Source organism: Cynocephalus volans, chromosome 13 (assembly GCF_027409185.1).
Source record: "Cynocephalus volans isolate mCynVol1 chromosome 13, mCynVol1.pri, whole genome shotgun sequence".
NCBI classification, from domain to species: Eukaryota; Metazoa; Chordata; class Mammalia; order Dermoptera; family Cynocephalidae; genus Cynocephalus; species Cynocephalus volans.
The window spans coordinates 107,335,949-107,350,473 of NC_084472.1; the positions used below are offsets into that span (position 1 = coordinate 107,335,949).

Sequence of the window (14,525 nt, forward strand, 5' to 3'; positions counted from 1 at the left end):
ACAAGTTAAACACAAGCCCGACGCTGCATGAAACATGAGGCTTACATTATGTGTAGGAACTGGTGATTTACACATGATTTGTGATTCCTTTAGTGTATTAATTGGTAAACACCCCAGGAATGTTTGTGTAAACTAAAGCCGTTTAACATATGCAAACAGTGTAATCTCCAGTGTGGTGGTTGCTCAAATTTCAGCAAGTTCAGATATAGTCATTTCAGTGTGTGTATAATTCCCCTCCCACTTCAGCCACCCTTGCACCATCCCCATTGCTGTGATCCCATTTCAGGTGATACCACGTGGGTGACCCAGATCTTTAAACCGTTTAATAGTAGAGCCAAGTGCTTCTAGCCTTGGTGAACTGTGTTTGTTGCTTCTTCTAATCCGCTGTCGCAACTGCTCCCTTTCCTGCCCCAGTGAATGGAATATAATGGCTGGATGAGCTACAACATTATTTCAAGTTGCTGCTAGTCAACCCCCAACCTGACATCCATGCTTATTAATACACACGCTACTTAGAGAACAGGGATGTAGGAACAGTCCCTGTGCAATTGAATTTTTAGTCATAGCAACATCAGCCAGGGCCTTAATGTTGGGCATTTAAACTTGACCAGCATCCACGTTCCAGCTTGGAAGGCTACCCTGTGTTTGACAGCACCAAGCACCCTGCTGCAGGAGGTGTTGCTCAAAATATTTTCTAAAGAACTACACGACTTTTCTCAGCTGCTAATGCTAGGGCTACCTTGCATGTAGAAATGCGAGTAAGAGAAAGTGAGTTCCTGGGCCCGATCTCAGAAATACTGAGTCAAAATCTTCATTGGTGCTATCCAAGAATATAGTATGAACAAGCTGCCCAAGGAAGTCAGAATCACATTACGGTTTTAGAACTACTTATAGAGAAAGAGAGGGGTCTGTTATAACAAAGAGAATATTTTGCTCAGTCACTCTCCTCTGTTCCTCTTCTCATCTCCTGTACCCACGTTCCAGAAGTCTATTTTCTTAACTCATACATCTCAATTACAAAAACTAAAGTCCTCAGGACACACAGTCACAGTGTTGGGGCTAACTGGTGAGAAAAGCTGGTATTAAAGCATCCATCTCTTCAGGAGATTCTGCGATGTCATTGTCCTGGGGCTGGCCTGAAATCTCTGGTCAGACAGAGCTGGTTAGTAAGACAAGGAACTGACTTAAAGAAAACAACAGAAATAATAAACCCCAAAACCTCAGTTTTTGTCCACAGCAATTTTAGCATTTTAGCTCAAAATCTGATGGTCTTAATGAAAAGAGAAAGAGCATAATAATAGTTAAAACCATGTGTCGTCTTGGGTAGAAAAGATATAGGAGGCTGGAGCTACCTTGCTTTCTGGGCTCTAACTTTATGACTAAGTACAGCTTCCATCTATCTGCCTTTTATGTCTATTCCATTAAAATATGATTTAATTATATATCGACCCAGGGTCTGACATAGTAAAACTATCATTCCTCTCCTGCCTGGATTCCTGAGTGATACTCTGGGTAAAGGTGATCAAACCTACATTAATCTATAATATAGATCAGAAGGAGGGAAGGAGGGAATGATAATTACCAAGAGCAGCATGGCAGACAGCAACAGTGCTGAAAACCTCATCTCGAAAGTGGACCTGACTGTTTCATTTGAAGAAAGTGACACGCGGCAAGTCTAGCATCAGGTGAGACGCTGAGCACAAAAGCAAAAGGTGCAGGTTTGCACCTGCAGCCCTGCGGTAGTTGGTGCTGCTTGGAGCGGATCGTCTCCAGCGTGCCCCCAGGTGGCGCTGCTGTGTGGACTGTGCTGGAGGGTGTTACTTACCCCATAGCACGGTTAGACTGTCACCTCACTGCCACCTGCCGCCACGCCCCCACCACCTCCATACGCACTTTATACAGGCGTTGGTGCCCTGCTGATTTCATCGTACAAATTCAGGAAAAATTCTCCCTGGACCTTATATCTTCATTCATTCATTTATTCAAAAGGTTTATTTTATTTTTTTATTTTGACACAATCTCAAACTTAAGGAAAAATTGCAAGAATAGTATAAAGAATTCCTATCTATCCTGCACTCAGGTTCACAAATGTTAACACTTCACTACGTTTGCTGTATTTGTCTCTTCACTCTTTCTCTCCAAGTGTGTGTACACACACAAATAAGTACATATCTGTACACACACATACGTATATATTTATGTTTTTTTTTAACTCTTGTGAACAAGATGTTCCTTTACCCCTAAATACTTCAGCGTATATATCCCCCAAACAAGAAATGTTCATGTATACCCACAGCACAATTATCAAAACCAGGAAATTAACACTGATAAAGTACTATTACCTGCTCTACAGACCTTACTCATTTTTCACCTGTTACCTGAATCACATCCCTTATAGCAAGCGAAAATCCAAGTCTATTCATTACATTACGTTATCATGTGTCTTTAGTCTTTAATGTGGAGGAGTTCCAGAGTCTTTCTTTGTATTTCATGACATTGACAACTTTTAAGAGTGCAGATCAGTTATTTTACTGAATGTCCCTCAGTCTGAGCTTGTCTGATGTTTCCTTATGGTGAGGCTCGGGTTGTGCACTTTCGGTGGGAATGTCACAGAAGCGATGCTGAGTTCTCTTCACTGTGTCCTATTAGGACGTATATTCTTTTGATTTATCCCATTACTGGCAACATTAACTTTGATAACTTGTGTTAGGTGCTGTCTGTGAAGGTTCTGTACTGTGAAGTCATATTATACCCTTTTGTAATTAGTAAGTAGTTTGCAGGAAGATACTCTGAAACCATGTAAATAGTTCTTTTCTACTCTTCAGCTTTCACTCAGTAGGTTAGCATGCATTCATGATTCCTGACTGAATTGAGTATCGTGGTTGATTGCTAAATGATGGTTTTCTACATTTGGTAGTTGGTTTTCTACTGTATGGGGGAGTTTTCCCTCCTATTTATTCATTTATATCAGTATATTTTGTGGATTCTTATATTAATGGGTTATAATCCTTTACTACCATTATAAACTTTGATGCTCAAAATGGTTCAGCTTTTCAACAAACGTTTTTGAGTGTTTACAACTGGCATCTGTAAGGCACTAGGGATACAAATGACGAACAACAGGAAAAAACTCCCTGGCCTCATGGAGCTTACATTCTAGTTTGTGGGAGACAAAAACATCATAATAATACTAAGTAAGCAATGGTATTGTACATTAGAAGACATTAAGTGTTGAGGAAAAAAAGAAAAGCAAAGATGAGCTTTTGGTGTAGGGAATGTTGCAATTACCAAGGCCTTGTCAGGAAAAGCATCATTAGAAGGTGTCATTTGGGCAAAGACTGAAGGGCATGAGGGAGCTAAATCATGTGGACATCTGGAGGAAAACTGTATCAGGCAGCACCCAGCACTCCAGAGCAGCAGGAACAGCAGCAATTCCTTGAGGCAGGAATCAGCTGTCCTTTTTGGCAGAGTCACTCAGGTTGCTGTGTTGAGGACAGACTGTGTGTGTCCAGGGTCAAGGCCGGGAGAGCAGTATCATCGCCAAGGTGCCTTAAATTTCCATAGTGCGCTTTCCTTAAGGCATTGGGAATTTTGTTAATGTGTGGGTTGATATAATGATAATTTATTGAATACATTAGCTATCTAAGAAAGCAGAGTTTCTATAGAAATAAGAACTGGCTCTTAAATTATTGATCTTTTTCTATCCATACGTAGCATTCAAATTACACATGTGTGTGTATGCACGTATATAGATATGCATGTGCATGTAGATAGAGAGCAATGAAAAAAATTAACAGCAAAAGCCCTATGCAAAAAGGCTTTGCAGTCTACAGACCACACTAGGGTGTGTGATACACCGAAGTCATTCATATTATGGCCCTGAAATCACTGCTGTTATTGGTACACAGTTATTATTAACTCACAGCAATTTTAGAAAAATACGTTGCTTTTTTTTTCCAGCAGGGATATGAACGCTGCCTTGTCATGTACTTTATAAAGTGAGGAAACTTAAATGCCATCTACACTTCCCTTATGGAGCTTCATTTTTGTCCATGCCCAATGGCTTCTCTCCCCAGCCCTCTGTCCTGAAATGTCCTCAGTCTGTGTCCGTGACTACATTTGGACTACACCCCCTACCTTCACCCCATCTTTCCTTGGAATGTCACAAGAGCCAGTTATTTGGCCTGAAATCTCCTAATGGTAACGGAAGAAAAGTAAAATATGGTCACAGAGAGCAGGAGCCCATGAGTCCGAAATGTAGGGGCATTTTGCCATCACTGTGATTGACTTCTGTGACCTTGTGCTATTATCACCCACCTCCACAGGTGTGTGAAGAGCTTTCATTAATATCTGTCAATCTCCCTGATTGCCAGATAGGAGGTGACAGAAAGTAGCCATTTACTATTAATCATCTGGGAAAAAATGGAGAGATTAAGTTTTGTTTCTTCACCCAAAAGAGACCTACACCCACGAACACTGTTTTCACCATAGGAAGGTTAGATATAAGTCTTGATTTACTTATTTTGCACTTACGGAAATGCCCAGTGCCTGCTTAATGCAAAACTCCTGTTCCAAGCCCTGCCTAATACTCAATGTGCACTGCCTCTGACGCCTAATGCCGTTTCAGTTATTGCTGAAAGGAGTCTTGTATTCACAATGCGTGTGAGAGTTCATCTAATTAGCTGATTTCAGTTCATTTGGCATTAAATCATTCCCCAAATTCCCATATGTTTGAACAGTATGTTCAACCAGGGGGATGATTCTCTGAAAGCAATTAAATGTTCTTTCAGGAGAGCCTGTCCTCGGTCACTCACAAGCATCCATGCGGTCCCTGGCCATGATAAATGCAGGCGACAGTGACGCAGAAAGCGCTTCACCCTCTCTAGCCGCCACCGGTGGGCGTCCCCCTGCGGCTGCCACTCTGTGCTGCTCCGAGCGCACGTTTGAATTTCACATGTTTTTCGCATCTCAAGTATACTGTTCTAGGATTTTCATGGTGTTTGCTCTTTGTAATACACTGCTTTCCCCGTCCCCTCCCCTCACCTGCCTTGCCTAAAGGTCACTGCACCCTGTGTTCAGCTTCATCTGTGTTTCGCTTGGACAGAAAGAATTGCCAACTTGGGACTGTGGTCACCTTTGTGGAAGACTGACCTTTTTGAAGGCGTCTCCAGTGCTTCCTGGGGAGGGAGGGAGACCATGTGATAATGTTCAGGTCTGTTTTGGATATAGTAGATACAGGATGCTCCTGCTCAGTTAGATGCCTTGGCTTTATTGCAGCAGCAAATTATAGATAATGAGCTCCAGAGTGACCATTGCTACTGAGAAAGAACAGGATATGTCCACAAAAGCAATTCAGAAATTAATAACACGTTAGATGCACTCACAGAAAACATTTTTGTTTATATAGGATCATGGAAAAGGTGGTATCTTTTAAGCATTAAATTTCATCTTTATGTTGCCCAAGGGGTTGCTTTTTTGATCAGAGATGACATATTTAAATGTCTTTCCTAGATAGTGTGATTGAAGGCTTTGATAATATCCCAGCTCTCACGTAGCATTGTTCATCTGTAAGTCCTAAATTGCTTTATTGACTATATTAAATATCATTATGTTTCTTACAAGGGAAAATCTAGTAAACAAAAAGAAAGATCAAAGGGCACATATACAGTTTGGAAAAAAGTAAGTGGACTTCTGGGTTCTTCTCAGTGATTTCTGTGCTATAAACTACCCCTCCTGACTGTTTGGGGACAGAGATTAAGAACACAAGCCAAGAAAATGAAAGAGGGAGGCATTCAATGAAGTCTTATTTTTTTTCCTTTCAGTTGAATTTCATTTTCTTTTACCTGTTTCATGACTCTGCATTCCCACTGTAAATAATTCACAGTACAGAAAAATCTGAACATGAGGTCTAGGTGGAATGATTTTAAATTGAGATAGATTGATTGATTTACTTTATTACACACATTTATAGTGGTCTCCTGGGCTATCATTACATAACCTATGTATTTGTGCATTGGGGGAAAGTAAATATTTTCAAAACCAAAATAGACATACTCCATGTATGTTTGAAGTGCTGCTTTATTCCATAAATTTGTGTTTTATCTTTTATCAGCATTAAAAATATTGCAGAACGTGTCATTGGGAGAAAGGAATCTGATGTAATAAGGTGACGTGATCAGTCATTTCTGTAAAGTTCTTGGTTTGGTCACTGGTAATGTATCAACAAGAATAAAGGCTGTGCGTGACCCACCAGCCAGACCTGACTTTTCCAATCCTGCCCTGTATTTCCAAAGAAGTATTTGTCATTTGGTTGCTTGGTTTGTCACAACCTACATTTGGAATCTAGACTAAACCTCAGTCTGTATGCCCGAGAAGTTCAGGACAGATGCGTGTTCTCAGTCCTTTGTAAGAGTGTTGCTGTCCAAAAGGGGTCCTTGAAAGAGATTTTGCTGGGCCAGAAGAAAACCCCAGTCTGTAACTAAATGCTCATTCCAATATTCCCCCTTCTTTACATGCTTTTCTCTTTTATCCTTTTCCCAACTGTAAAGCCTCCAGTCAGATGGATCTGAGGTGCTCCTGAGTCCTGAAGTCACCTGTGGTCCCCCAGACATGATTGTCACCACTCCTTTTGCACTGACCATTCCACACTGTGCGGATGTCAGTTCTGAGCACTGGAATATCCATTTAAAGAAGAGGACACAGCAGGGCAAATGGGAGGTGAGACCCTGTTCTTTCTTTTTAATAGGACTTGGGTTCTACAGATAGGTTTAGCCTTAACCTCTCTTAACACAAGTCAGCGTTTTCTTGTTTTGCAAAAGGTTGGTAGCAGGTGCTTTACAACATCTTCAAGATATTGCTTAGTTTTTTTTTTTTTTTCCCCCCATGGTAATGGAAGAGAGGCGAGAGATAATCCAGAGCTTTTTTTGTTTGGTTTTAGAGTACAGTTGTAATTACCCAATATATTAGTCAGGGATCTCCAGGGAGACAGAATCAATAGGATATCAATAGGATATGTTATAAATATATGAGGGGGATTTACTAGGGGGATTAGCTCATGCAGTTATGAAGAGAAGTCACATGATAGGCCGTCTACAAACTGGATGCCAGTAGGGTGGCTCAGTCCAACTCCAAAGGCCTCAAACCAGGGAAGCTGATAGTGTCCTTGGTGTAAGTCCTGGAACCCAAAAGCTGAAATGTCTCAAGCTCTGATGTCCACAGACAGGAGAGAAGAGTGTACCCCAGCTCTCTGGATAGAGTGTCACCTTTTTCCTCTTTTGTTTTCTCCGGGTCCCCAGAAGATTAGGTGGTTCCTACCCACATTGAGGGCGGGTCTTTTCCACACAGTCCACTCAGGCTCTCATGCTAATCTCTTCTGGAAATACCCTCATGGACACATCTAAAAGACAGCTTTACCAGGTTTATTGACATTCCTTAATCTAATCAAGTTGACACCTAGAATTCACCTTCACAAGTCCACCCCCTGTCAACTTGGAATCCATACTATCTCCTTAAATCATACTTAATCTTCAAATGGGACAATAACATAATAGTGTCACCTAACATGACACAACTATCCTGCATGCAACTGAAAACACATTAATCCCTTTCCTAAAAGAGGAGGTAAAGTCCTTAGATGATATTTACCCTTCTCCCAGTATTCCATGACTTAAATGCAAATACTGTTAGGTAAGGCAAACAATATTTAAATGCTGGTATAAAGTCAGTAAGTCTCATGGTACATGATAAGAATAAGAACAAAAACAAAGATAATTGCTTAATATGTATACAGTATATATACATAGAGCCATATTTCTTAACACAATAGGGAAGACAATTACAATCCTCTTTTCTGTAACTGGTGATGTGGTTGAAGCTGGCTTTTATAACTATCTTCTTCTACTACCCATTCTGTATTCCCTTTGCCTTCAGCAAGCACCTCAGCTGGTTATGGTTCTTTATCTGCCTTTATGTCATGCCTTTGCTGCCATAACTCAGCACAGGCTATTACAAGTAGCCATGTAGCTTCCTTAATGCTTTACTGCTTGGAAATTTATTCTGCCAAATACTCTGATTCACAACTCCTGATTTCTAACTTCCGCAAAGTCCTAGGGTGTGGACACAATGCAAGTCAAATTCCCTTCCAGTTCACAGCAGGGTGATCTTTGCCTTGGTTTCCAATAAACTCCTTATTTCTATGGAGACCTCCTTAGAATGATCTTTACAGCCCATATTTTGACCATTTAACCAATCTCTAAAACTTTCCCTGGTTTTCTTGTCATCTTAACTTTCACCAGCATCTATGCTTTTCCTAGCCTATTCCTCCAGCCTCTCCTCAATACCCAGTTCCAAAACTGCTTCCACATTTTCAAGTATTTTTTATAAGGAACACCCCACTCCTGGTACCAATTTTCTGTATTAGTCTGTTTCTGTTGCTTATAACAAAATACCTGGAAGTGGGTAATTTATAAAGAAAATGAAATTTATTGCTTTCAGTTTTAAGCTGGGAAGTCGAAAGTCCATCTAGTGGTGGTGACAATGACCTGGGGGTCTCACATTGCAAGATGGTGGAAGCAGAGAGAGCACAGACACAGACTCTCCTCTTCTTTTAAAGCTCTCAGAACCACAACCTGAACACCATTTTTAATTCATTCACTATGGCATGGTCCTACAATCCAATCACCTATTCGAGGCTCCACCTTTCAATTACAATAGGATTGCCCACCCTCTCAACAGTCACAGTGGGGGCTAAGTTTCTAATACATAAAACTTGTGGACACAATTCAAGCTTCGGGGAGTTTTGAGGGGACATAATTCAATCCACTACACCCACACAGACATGTACACTATGTACCTGCTCACTGACTTCTGTCACTTCCTCCCAGGCCTTGTCCCTATCTGAATTGACATTACTCTGTGGCCTCTGCTGAGTTAGGGAGGAAGCTCAGGGCAGGCAGTTTGTGTTCAGAAAAGAAATCACTGTATCTGTTCTTTCCATCCTGGGGATTATAACATGTCTATGTTTAAGTATTCTGGAACACATTAGGTGCTTAATATATGTTTGGTGAATTAATGAATGCATTGAGAATTATTATGAGTGGATTTCCCTGTGTATATGAGAACATACAAAAAAGATACAGTACAAAGAGAGAAGAGAGAGAGAGAAGGAAAGAGAATGAGACACATAATGGGAGGCTAACAACGCAGGAGGCAGTCATGGCAAAGAAAGATTTCAGGTGAATTACTATTTTAAGTGAAAGCTCTGATTTATCTGTCTAATAGGGATTCTTTTATGTCCAACTGAAGTTAGTTTGCATGAAAGCAGGTGAATTATCTTGTTGGAACACAATGACCTGTTCCGGAAAGCCCTGGGATCTTGCCTCCCAGGAGGTGTTCCAGGCAAAAGAAGTAAAAGGAAAATCATGTTTCTTTAGGAGAAGAAAATTCCCACTTGCTGCAATGGATTACATTTACCCTGCCCAGCTGTGTCCTGAAACTTGTCTATTTTCTTCGTTTCAGAAAGCATTCTGCTATTTATTTAGTCCTAGTACAACCTCATGCAAATTTCCTAGGACATGAAGTTCCATGGGTTTCATAATGGGGCCATGTTCTGGTCTCCTTCCCATTAGGTTTTGCCTTGCCTTGATTTTTACACTTTAGCTTTTCTTCTCAGTACTTCCTCACAATCTTCTACATCCAGATGGTGTTATATTTATGCTCCACCAAATCAGTCACACATACCTAAGTTTTTATCAGGAATTTAAAAATATTCTGGTACATCTTATCCCAGTGATTTATTTAATGGTTCTCCATGAGTGATTTCAGTGGAATTAAAGAGGATAAACATTTGAGAGAAAATAAACATTGCCTTATAGATATTTAAAGAGGTTTTCTTAAATAGACCTTTGTTTAAAAAAGATAAATAAATGAGTAACAGTTTGCTTATTGATGTTAATGTCCAAGATTTTTTTTTAACTCAACGTTGGACAAATTAACCATAAACAGAACTTTCAAAGTGACTTTTGTTATAACCTATTAAATAGAATTATATCACACTGAACATAACTATTTCTTGAGTTCTTGATATAGACAGTTATTTTGGTAGAAGAGGAACATTTAACATCAAGATAATTAGGAAAACAAATATTCTGAAAAAGTTATTTATATGTATTTATTTATTTATTTATGTCCTTACAGAATAACTGTTATTCTTATTTCCAAGTTGAGAGAATATAACACGCCTTTCTCCAACAGGAAGTGATGTCAGTGGAGGATGAATCCACATCCTGTTACTGCCTTTTGGACCCCTTTGCTTGTCATGTGCTCCTAGACAGCTTCGGGACATATGCCCTCACGGGAGAACCAATCACAGAGTGTGCCGTGAAGCAACTCAAGGTGGCAGTTTTTGGCTGCATGTCCTGTAACTCCCTGGATTACAACTTAAGAGTTTACTGTGTGGACAATACCCCTTGTGCATTTCAGGTCAGCCTATTTTCTATAATTCTTTTGGTGTCATGAAAGTATGGGGTTCCCTAAAGATCAGTATCAACAGAGAAGTCTATGATTGAGGCTCTGGAACGTGAACCCACACCACTGATTTGACTGGGATACCTATCTTGAAGCAAGAGCCATGATATCGGGTGTCCAACAGTGCGAGAGGGGATGAGGTATTTGGCACGCAAAAACAAAGAGTTAAATTAACACAGAGAATATCATGTACTAAATTAGAACACTGGCTAGAAGTGGGGTCAGAATTCAGAAAACAAAGATGCAACTGTGATAGAGGAGTTGGAGAAGAGTTTCTGAGAACCCTCTGCAAACTTTCATGGATGGATGAGATTTTGGAGCAGAAGAGAAAAGAATATCATTTCAAGAGGGAAAATGTCATGAGCCACAGGAACAAAAAGAGTTACTTGCTGTGCACAGGGCAGTAAAAAAACTGTTTGAATCAACTGAAGGTTGTAGTTAGGGAACAACAGTTATAAATCGTGCTCTCACCAGGTTGCATACAGAGTCTATTATCAGGGCTACTAGGGCAGAGGTGGTTCAAGGTTCCTTTCCATTTTTAGTACTCTTAATCATGTAAGATTGATTTTAAATTAGCTACTCATGAAGAGTGCAAGTTTATTAATAGCAGCAAGGATAATGCAGAACTGCCTGTGTAAGCTTTGCCCGTACATAAATAGCATAGCTCTCTTGACACACCTCATTCCAGATCCCTGCTATTCCAGTCCCGGATCATTAAGTCCATTATGCAGAGCATTTCCTCAGTAACTAGATTTTAAGATACTGAGCTAGAAAACTCGTGTTTACTGATAGAAAAGATACAATGACCTGTATATACGCCATTAAAGGTGACACGGTGCCAGCCTGAGTTCCCACACCTTCCCTGTCTCTTAAGTAGCACAGGTCACTATGAAGAGCACACTTTATCTCTGGCTGGTCCTGAGAGGGGCTTCTTTCATAGGTGTGCCATTTTGTAGAGTAAGGAACTTCAGTTTAAGTAGATAAACTGCATCCTGTGATTGCCACTGTATACGCTCCTCTGCTCTCCCACCCCCAATAAGAGAATTTCTCCAAGAGAGAACACATAATGGACATTCAGTAAGCAAAAATAAAGAATGGATGTCAAAATAGAAGAGTTTATCTGAGGGTCAGTACGACCACTAAACAGTTGTGAAATGTACCATGACTCAAGTTGGATGTTTGGTAACCCGGCCAGATGTTAAAGGCTGAGTGAACTGAGTAAACACCGAGGCCCATGAAAGATTTCCAGTCCCCTGGCTCGTGTGGATAACCCACTGTGGGCTGCTGTGACTGTAACCGCCTTGGATGTCAGCCTCATAACCAGTTTGGAATTTTGTTTGAATAACAGTCTCACTGCTGATGTATATTCAAGCGAGACAGACATTTGACTAGAAAGTTTATTCTCAGAGCCTTTCAGATAATCTGCTTTCATTGTTGTTGGTTGCTACTGGATTCTTCAACAGCTCACTGTCCACATGTGATTGTGAATTGCTGTGGAAGTCATGAGAACTCAGCCCTAAGCACAGCTTTGCACACCTTCATTCATTCCCACTGGTAACATACCCTTCTTAGTCAGTGCTAGGGAAAATGTTATTATCCCTGTAACTGAATTTAAAATATCTTTATTTCATCATTTAGAGGTATTCTTAAATTAGTAAAACTCTTTAATTTTGCTTTACAGAAATAGTTTTCAGTACAAATACCTTTGACCCTATTCGTTTCAATCTCTTTACCTCCAGTGAATCATTCTCTCTTCTGTTATGTCAAATAAAGGTGACTTTAAAGTTGGGTTTGGTTGTAGTTGTTGTTGACAGGATGTATGTGACAGCTGTCACGAGCAGCAAAGGCTGTGCTTCCCCCCTGGGGTTCTGCAAGATCATCAACCTTGGTTGAATAGCTTTTCTGGCCCACAGATACATTAAAATGTAACTTGTAACTTTTCTGAACTGAAACTTCTTAGTCCAGGAAACAACCATTTACTCTCCAGTCTTAGTCTGTGGTTTCTGTGTCTGAAAGGATCTCACTTTCTGTATTTTTACCTTACTAAATGAATGTGCTCAGGACACCTTAATATCTCAAATCATCTCTGTCATATTTTTATGGCTTCATACGTGATATCTAGTTAGGGGGGAAATTATATAGTTGCTAACTGATTAAAATAGTTCCACTGTTAAAAAGCTTTAGCAACAGTTCACTTTTTGAACCTCTAAAACACTTCACAGATTAATATTACCGTCCCCAACTTGTGTGGTGTAAACCGAAAATATACTATACAGTGGTGACTCATTTCCTGCAACCTTCATTGAACCGACTTCTTAATCAAAATTAATATGTAGTTTTTCATGGAGCATTTCTGCAGATATTGCCCATCCTGGAATTTGATTCAGCTATTACTATAATGAAATATTTGTCGTGATTAGGAAATAAATCCAAGCATGGCTGTGACAGCTGCTTCTATCTATTGTAGTGCATCTTTCCTATCTCAAAGAAGTGACTACAAGTATGTGCCCAACTAGAACTGTACTCTTAACCAAGAGGGAAGCCTGGTTAAAGGGCTTAGCTGCCTTCCATTTCATTCATATCTCACTGGGAAATTATGTCCCATAAAACACTTAAAAGCTCACCTCTCACTGGAAGACCTTGCAAGAAGGAAATCTTTCAGACCCAACTCCACCTGTCCTCTCAGAAATCAGAGGGAGCCAGGCAACATAATGGCCACACCAAAGAATATTCTTTCAGAGAATTTTGGTAACTGAATAGAAACAGTCTCTGTTTTCAGTCATGTCTCTTCCCCCTGTACCTCCTGCAGCACTGCTCTGCCAGCTTCTCATTTGCTCTGGAGATAGCTTATCTGAATAATAGTAGCAGTTTCTTTGCATGACCCAAACAAAATGCCTCATATACATGACTAAGACATAATTAATTTAGTTTCAGATTTTGCAGATCTCTTCTGATAAATACCCCTATGGAAAATTAAATCGTTTCAGACATGTTTTAAAAAGATGAAAGTGTCATCTGCCTGAAGGGTAACAAGAGAAAGACTAAATGACTTCCTGTCCTTCCTGCCTGTGTGCTTCTGTAATAATTAGAGCTGCCATTTTATGTTTGTGTGTGCAACATCGTCTCCTTTGATAAATTCACACCAAAGGTTGAGGAATGAGGATATATTTTCAAAGCAGTAACATTTTAAGACCTAGTTTTTTGTTATTGTGTTTTATTACCTGCTGACACACACACACAGCTCTGACAAACCTTGACATACGGAAAGCAAGGACTTAAGCACTTGCCCTATCTCATCTTAGAAAGAAAAAGGAAAACACAACTAGTTTTTTTCCTGCACTGCTCACAGCACTCCTATTCAGTACCTCTCAGTACTCATTACTTACTTGGCATTAATGTGGATTTAGAATCTAATTTCAAAGGATTTCCTCCAGATGTAGTTCTTGTGTTTATCAATAATGCAACCTTGGGAAATATTGTTCACATAAAGCATTTAAAGAAAAACACTACAGCGACATAACTTGGGTGTGTGTGTGTAAGTTCAAACAGTTTTGTCTCATAAATATGTAAATTCGGCTGCCTGTTTTAGTGTCCCTGAAGCACACCTGAATATTGCTGCCTGTCTCATTAAATCAACATAAAGAGCTCAGTGAGGCACAAGTTTCTCCCGGCCACAGCTCCTAGAACTGGAGGACGTGCAGCCCCCAATGTGAAATGATGGAAAATGCCTAGAAACACCACCATCCAGAGCTGTCAGGTGCATTTCATATACAAGAAACTGGCCAGGCTCTACTTTCTCGTTTCATTAACTCAGATACTAATTGAACAATGGAACTAGACATAGAACAGGTCTTTACCATCTAGGAGGCAGATAGGAAAACTCAAGGGAACATCAGGCCTCACTCTTGGGGTGGTACATCCACGTGAGTGATTCACCAGGACTAGCTCAGCAGGGCTGTTTGTAGCACCAATGCCCAAACCTGGCTGGGCATCGAAATCAT

The 14,525-nt window shown here is 40.2% G+C and overlaps 1 protein-coding gene across 2 annotated transcripts in view; it reads left to right on the forward strand.

The window, feature by feature from the left end:
• Positions 1 to 14,525, forward strand: part of UNC5D (unc-5 netrin receptor D) — a 534,662-nt gene that overhangs the window by 489,815 nt on the left and 30,322 nt on the right. For both annotated transcript variants that reach the window (XM_063077218.1, XM_063077219.1), the window contains 2 exons: positions 6,549 to 6,717; positions 10,252 to 10,479. In XM_063077218.1, the coding sequence (XP_062933288.1) occupies positions 6,549 to 6,717; positions 10,252 to 10,479 (397 nt within the window). The remainder of the gene's footprint in view (positions 1 to 6,548; positions 6,718 to 10,251; positions 10,480 to 14,525) is intronic.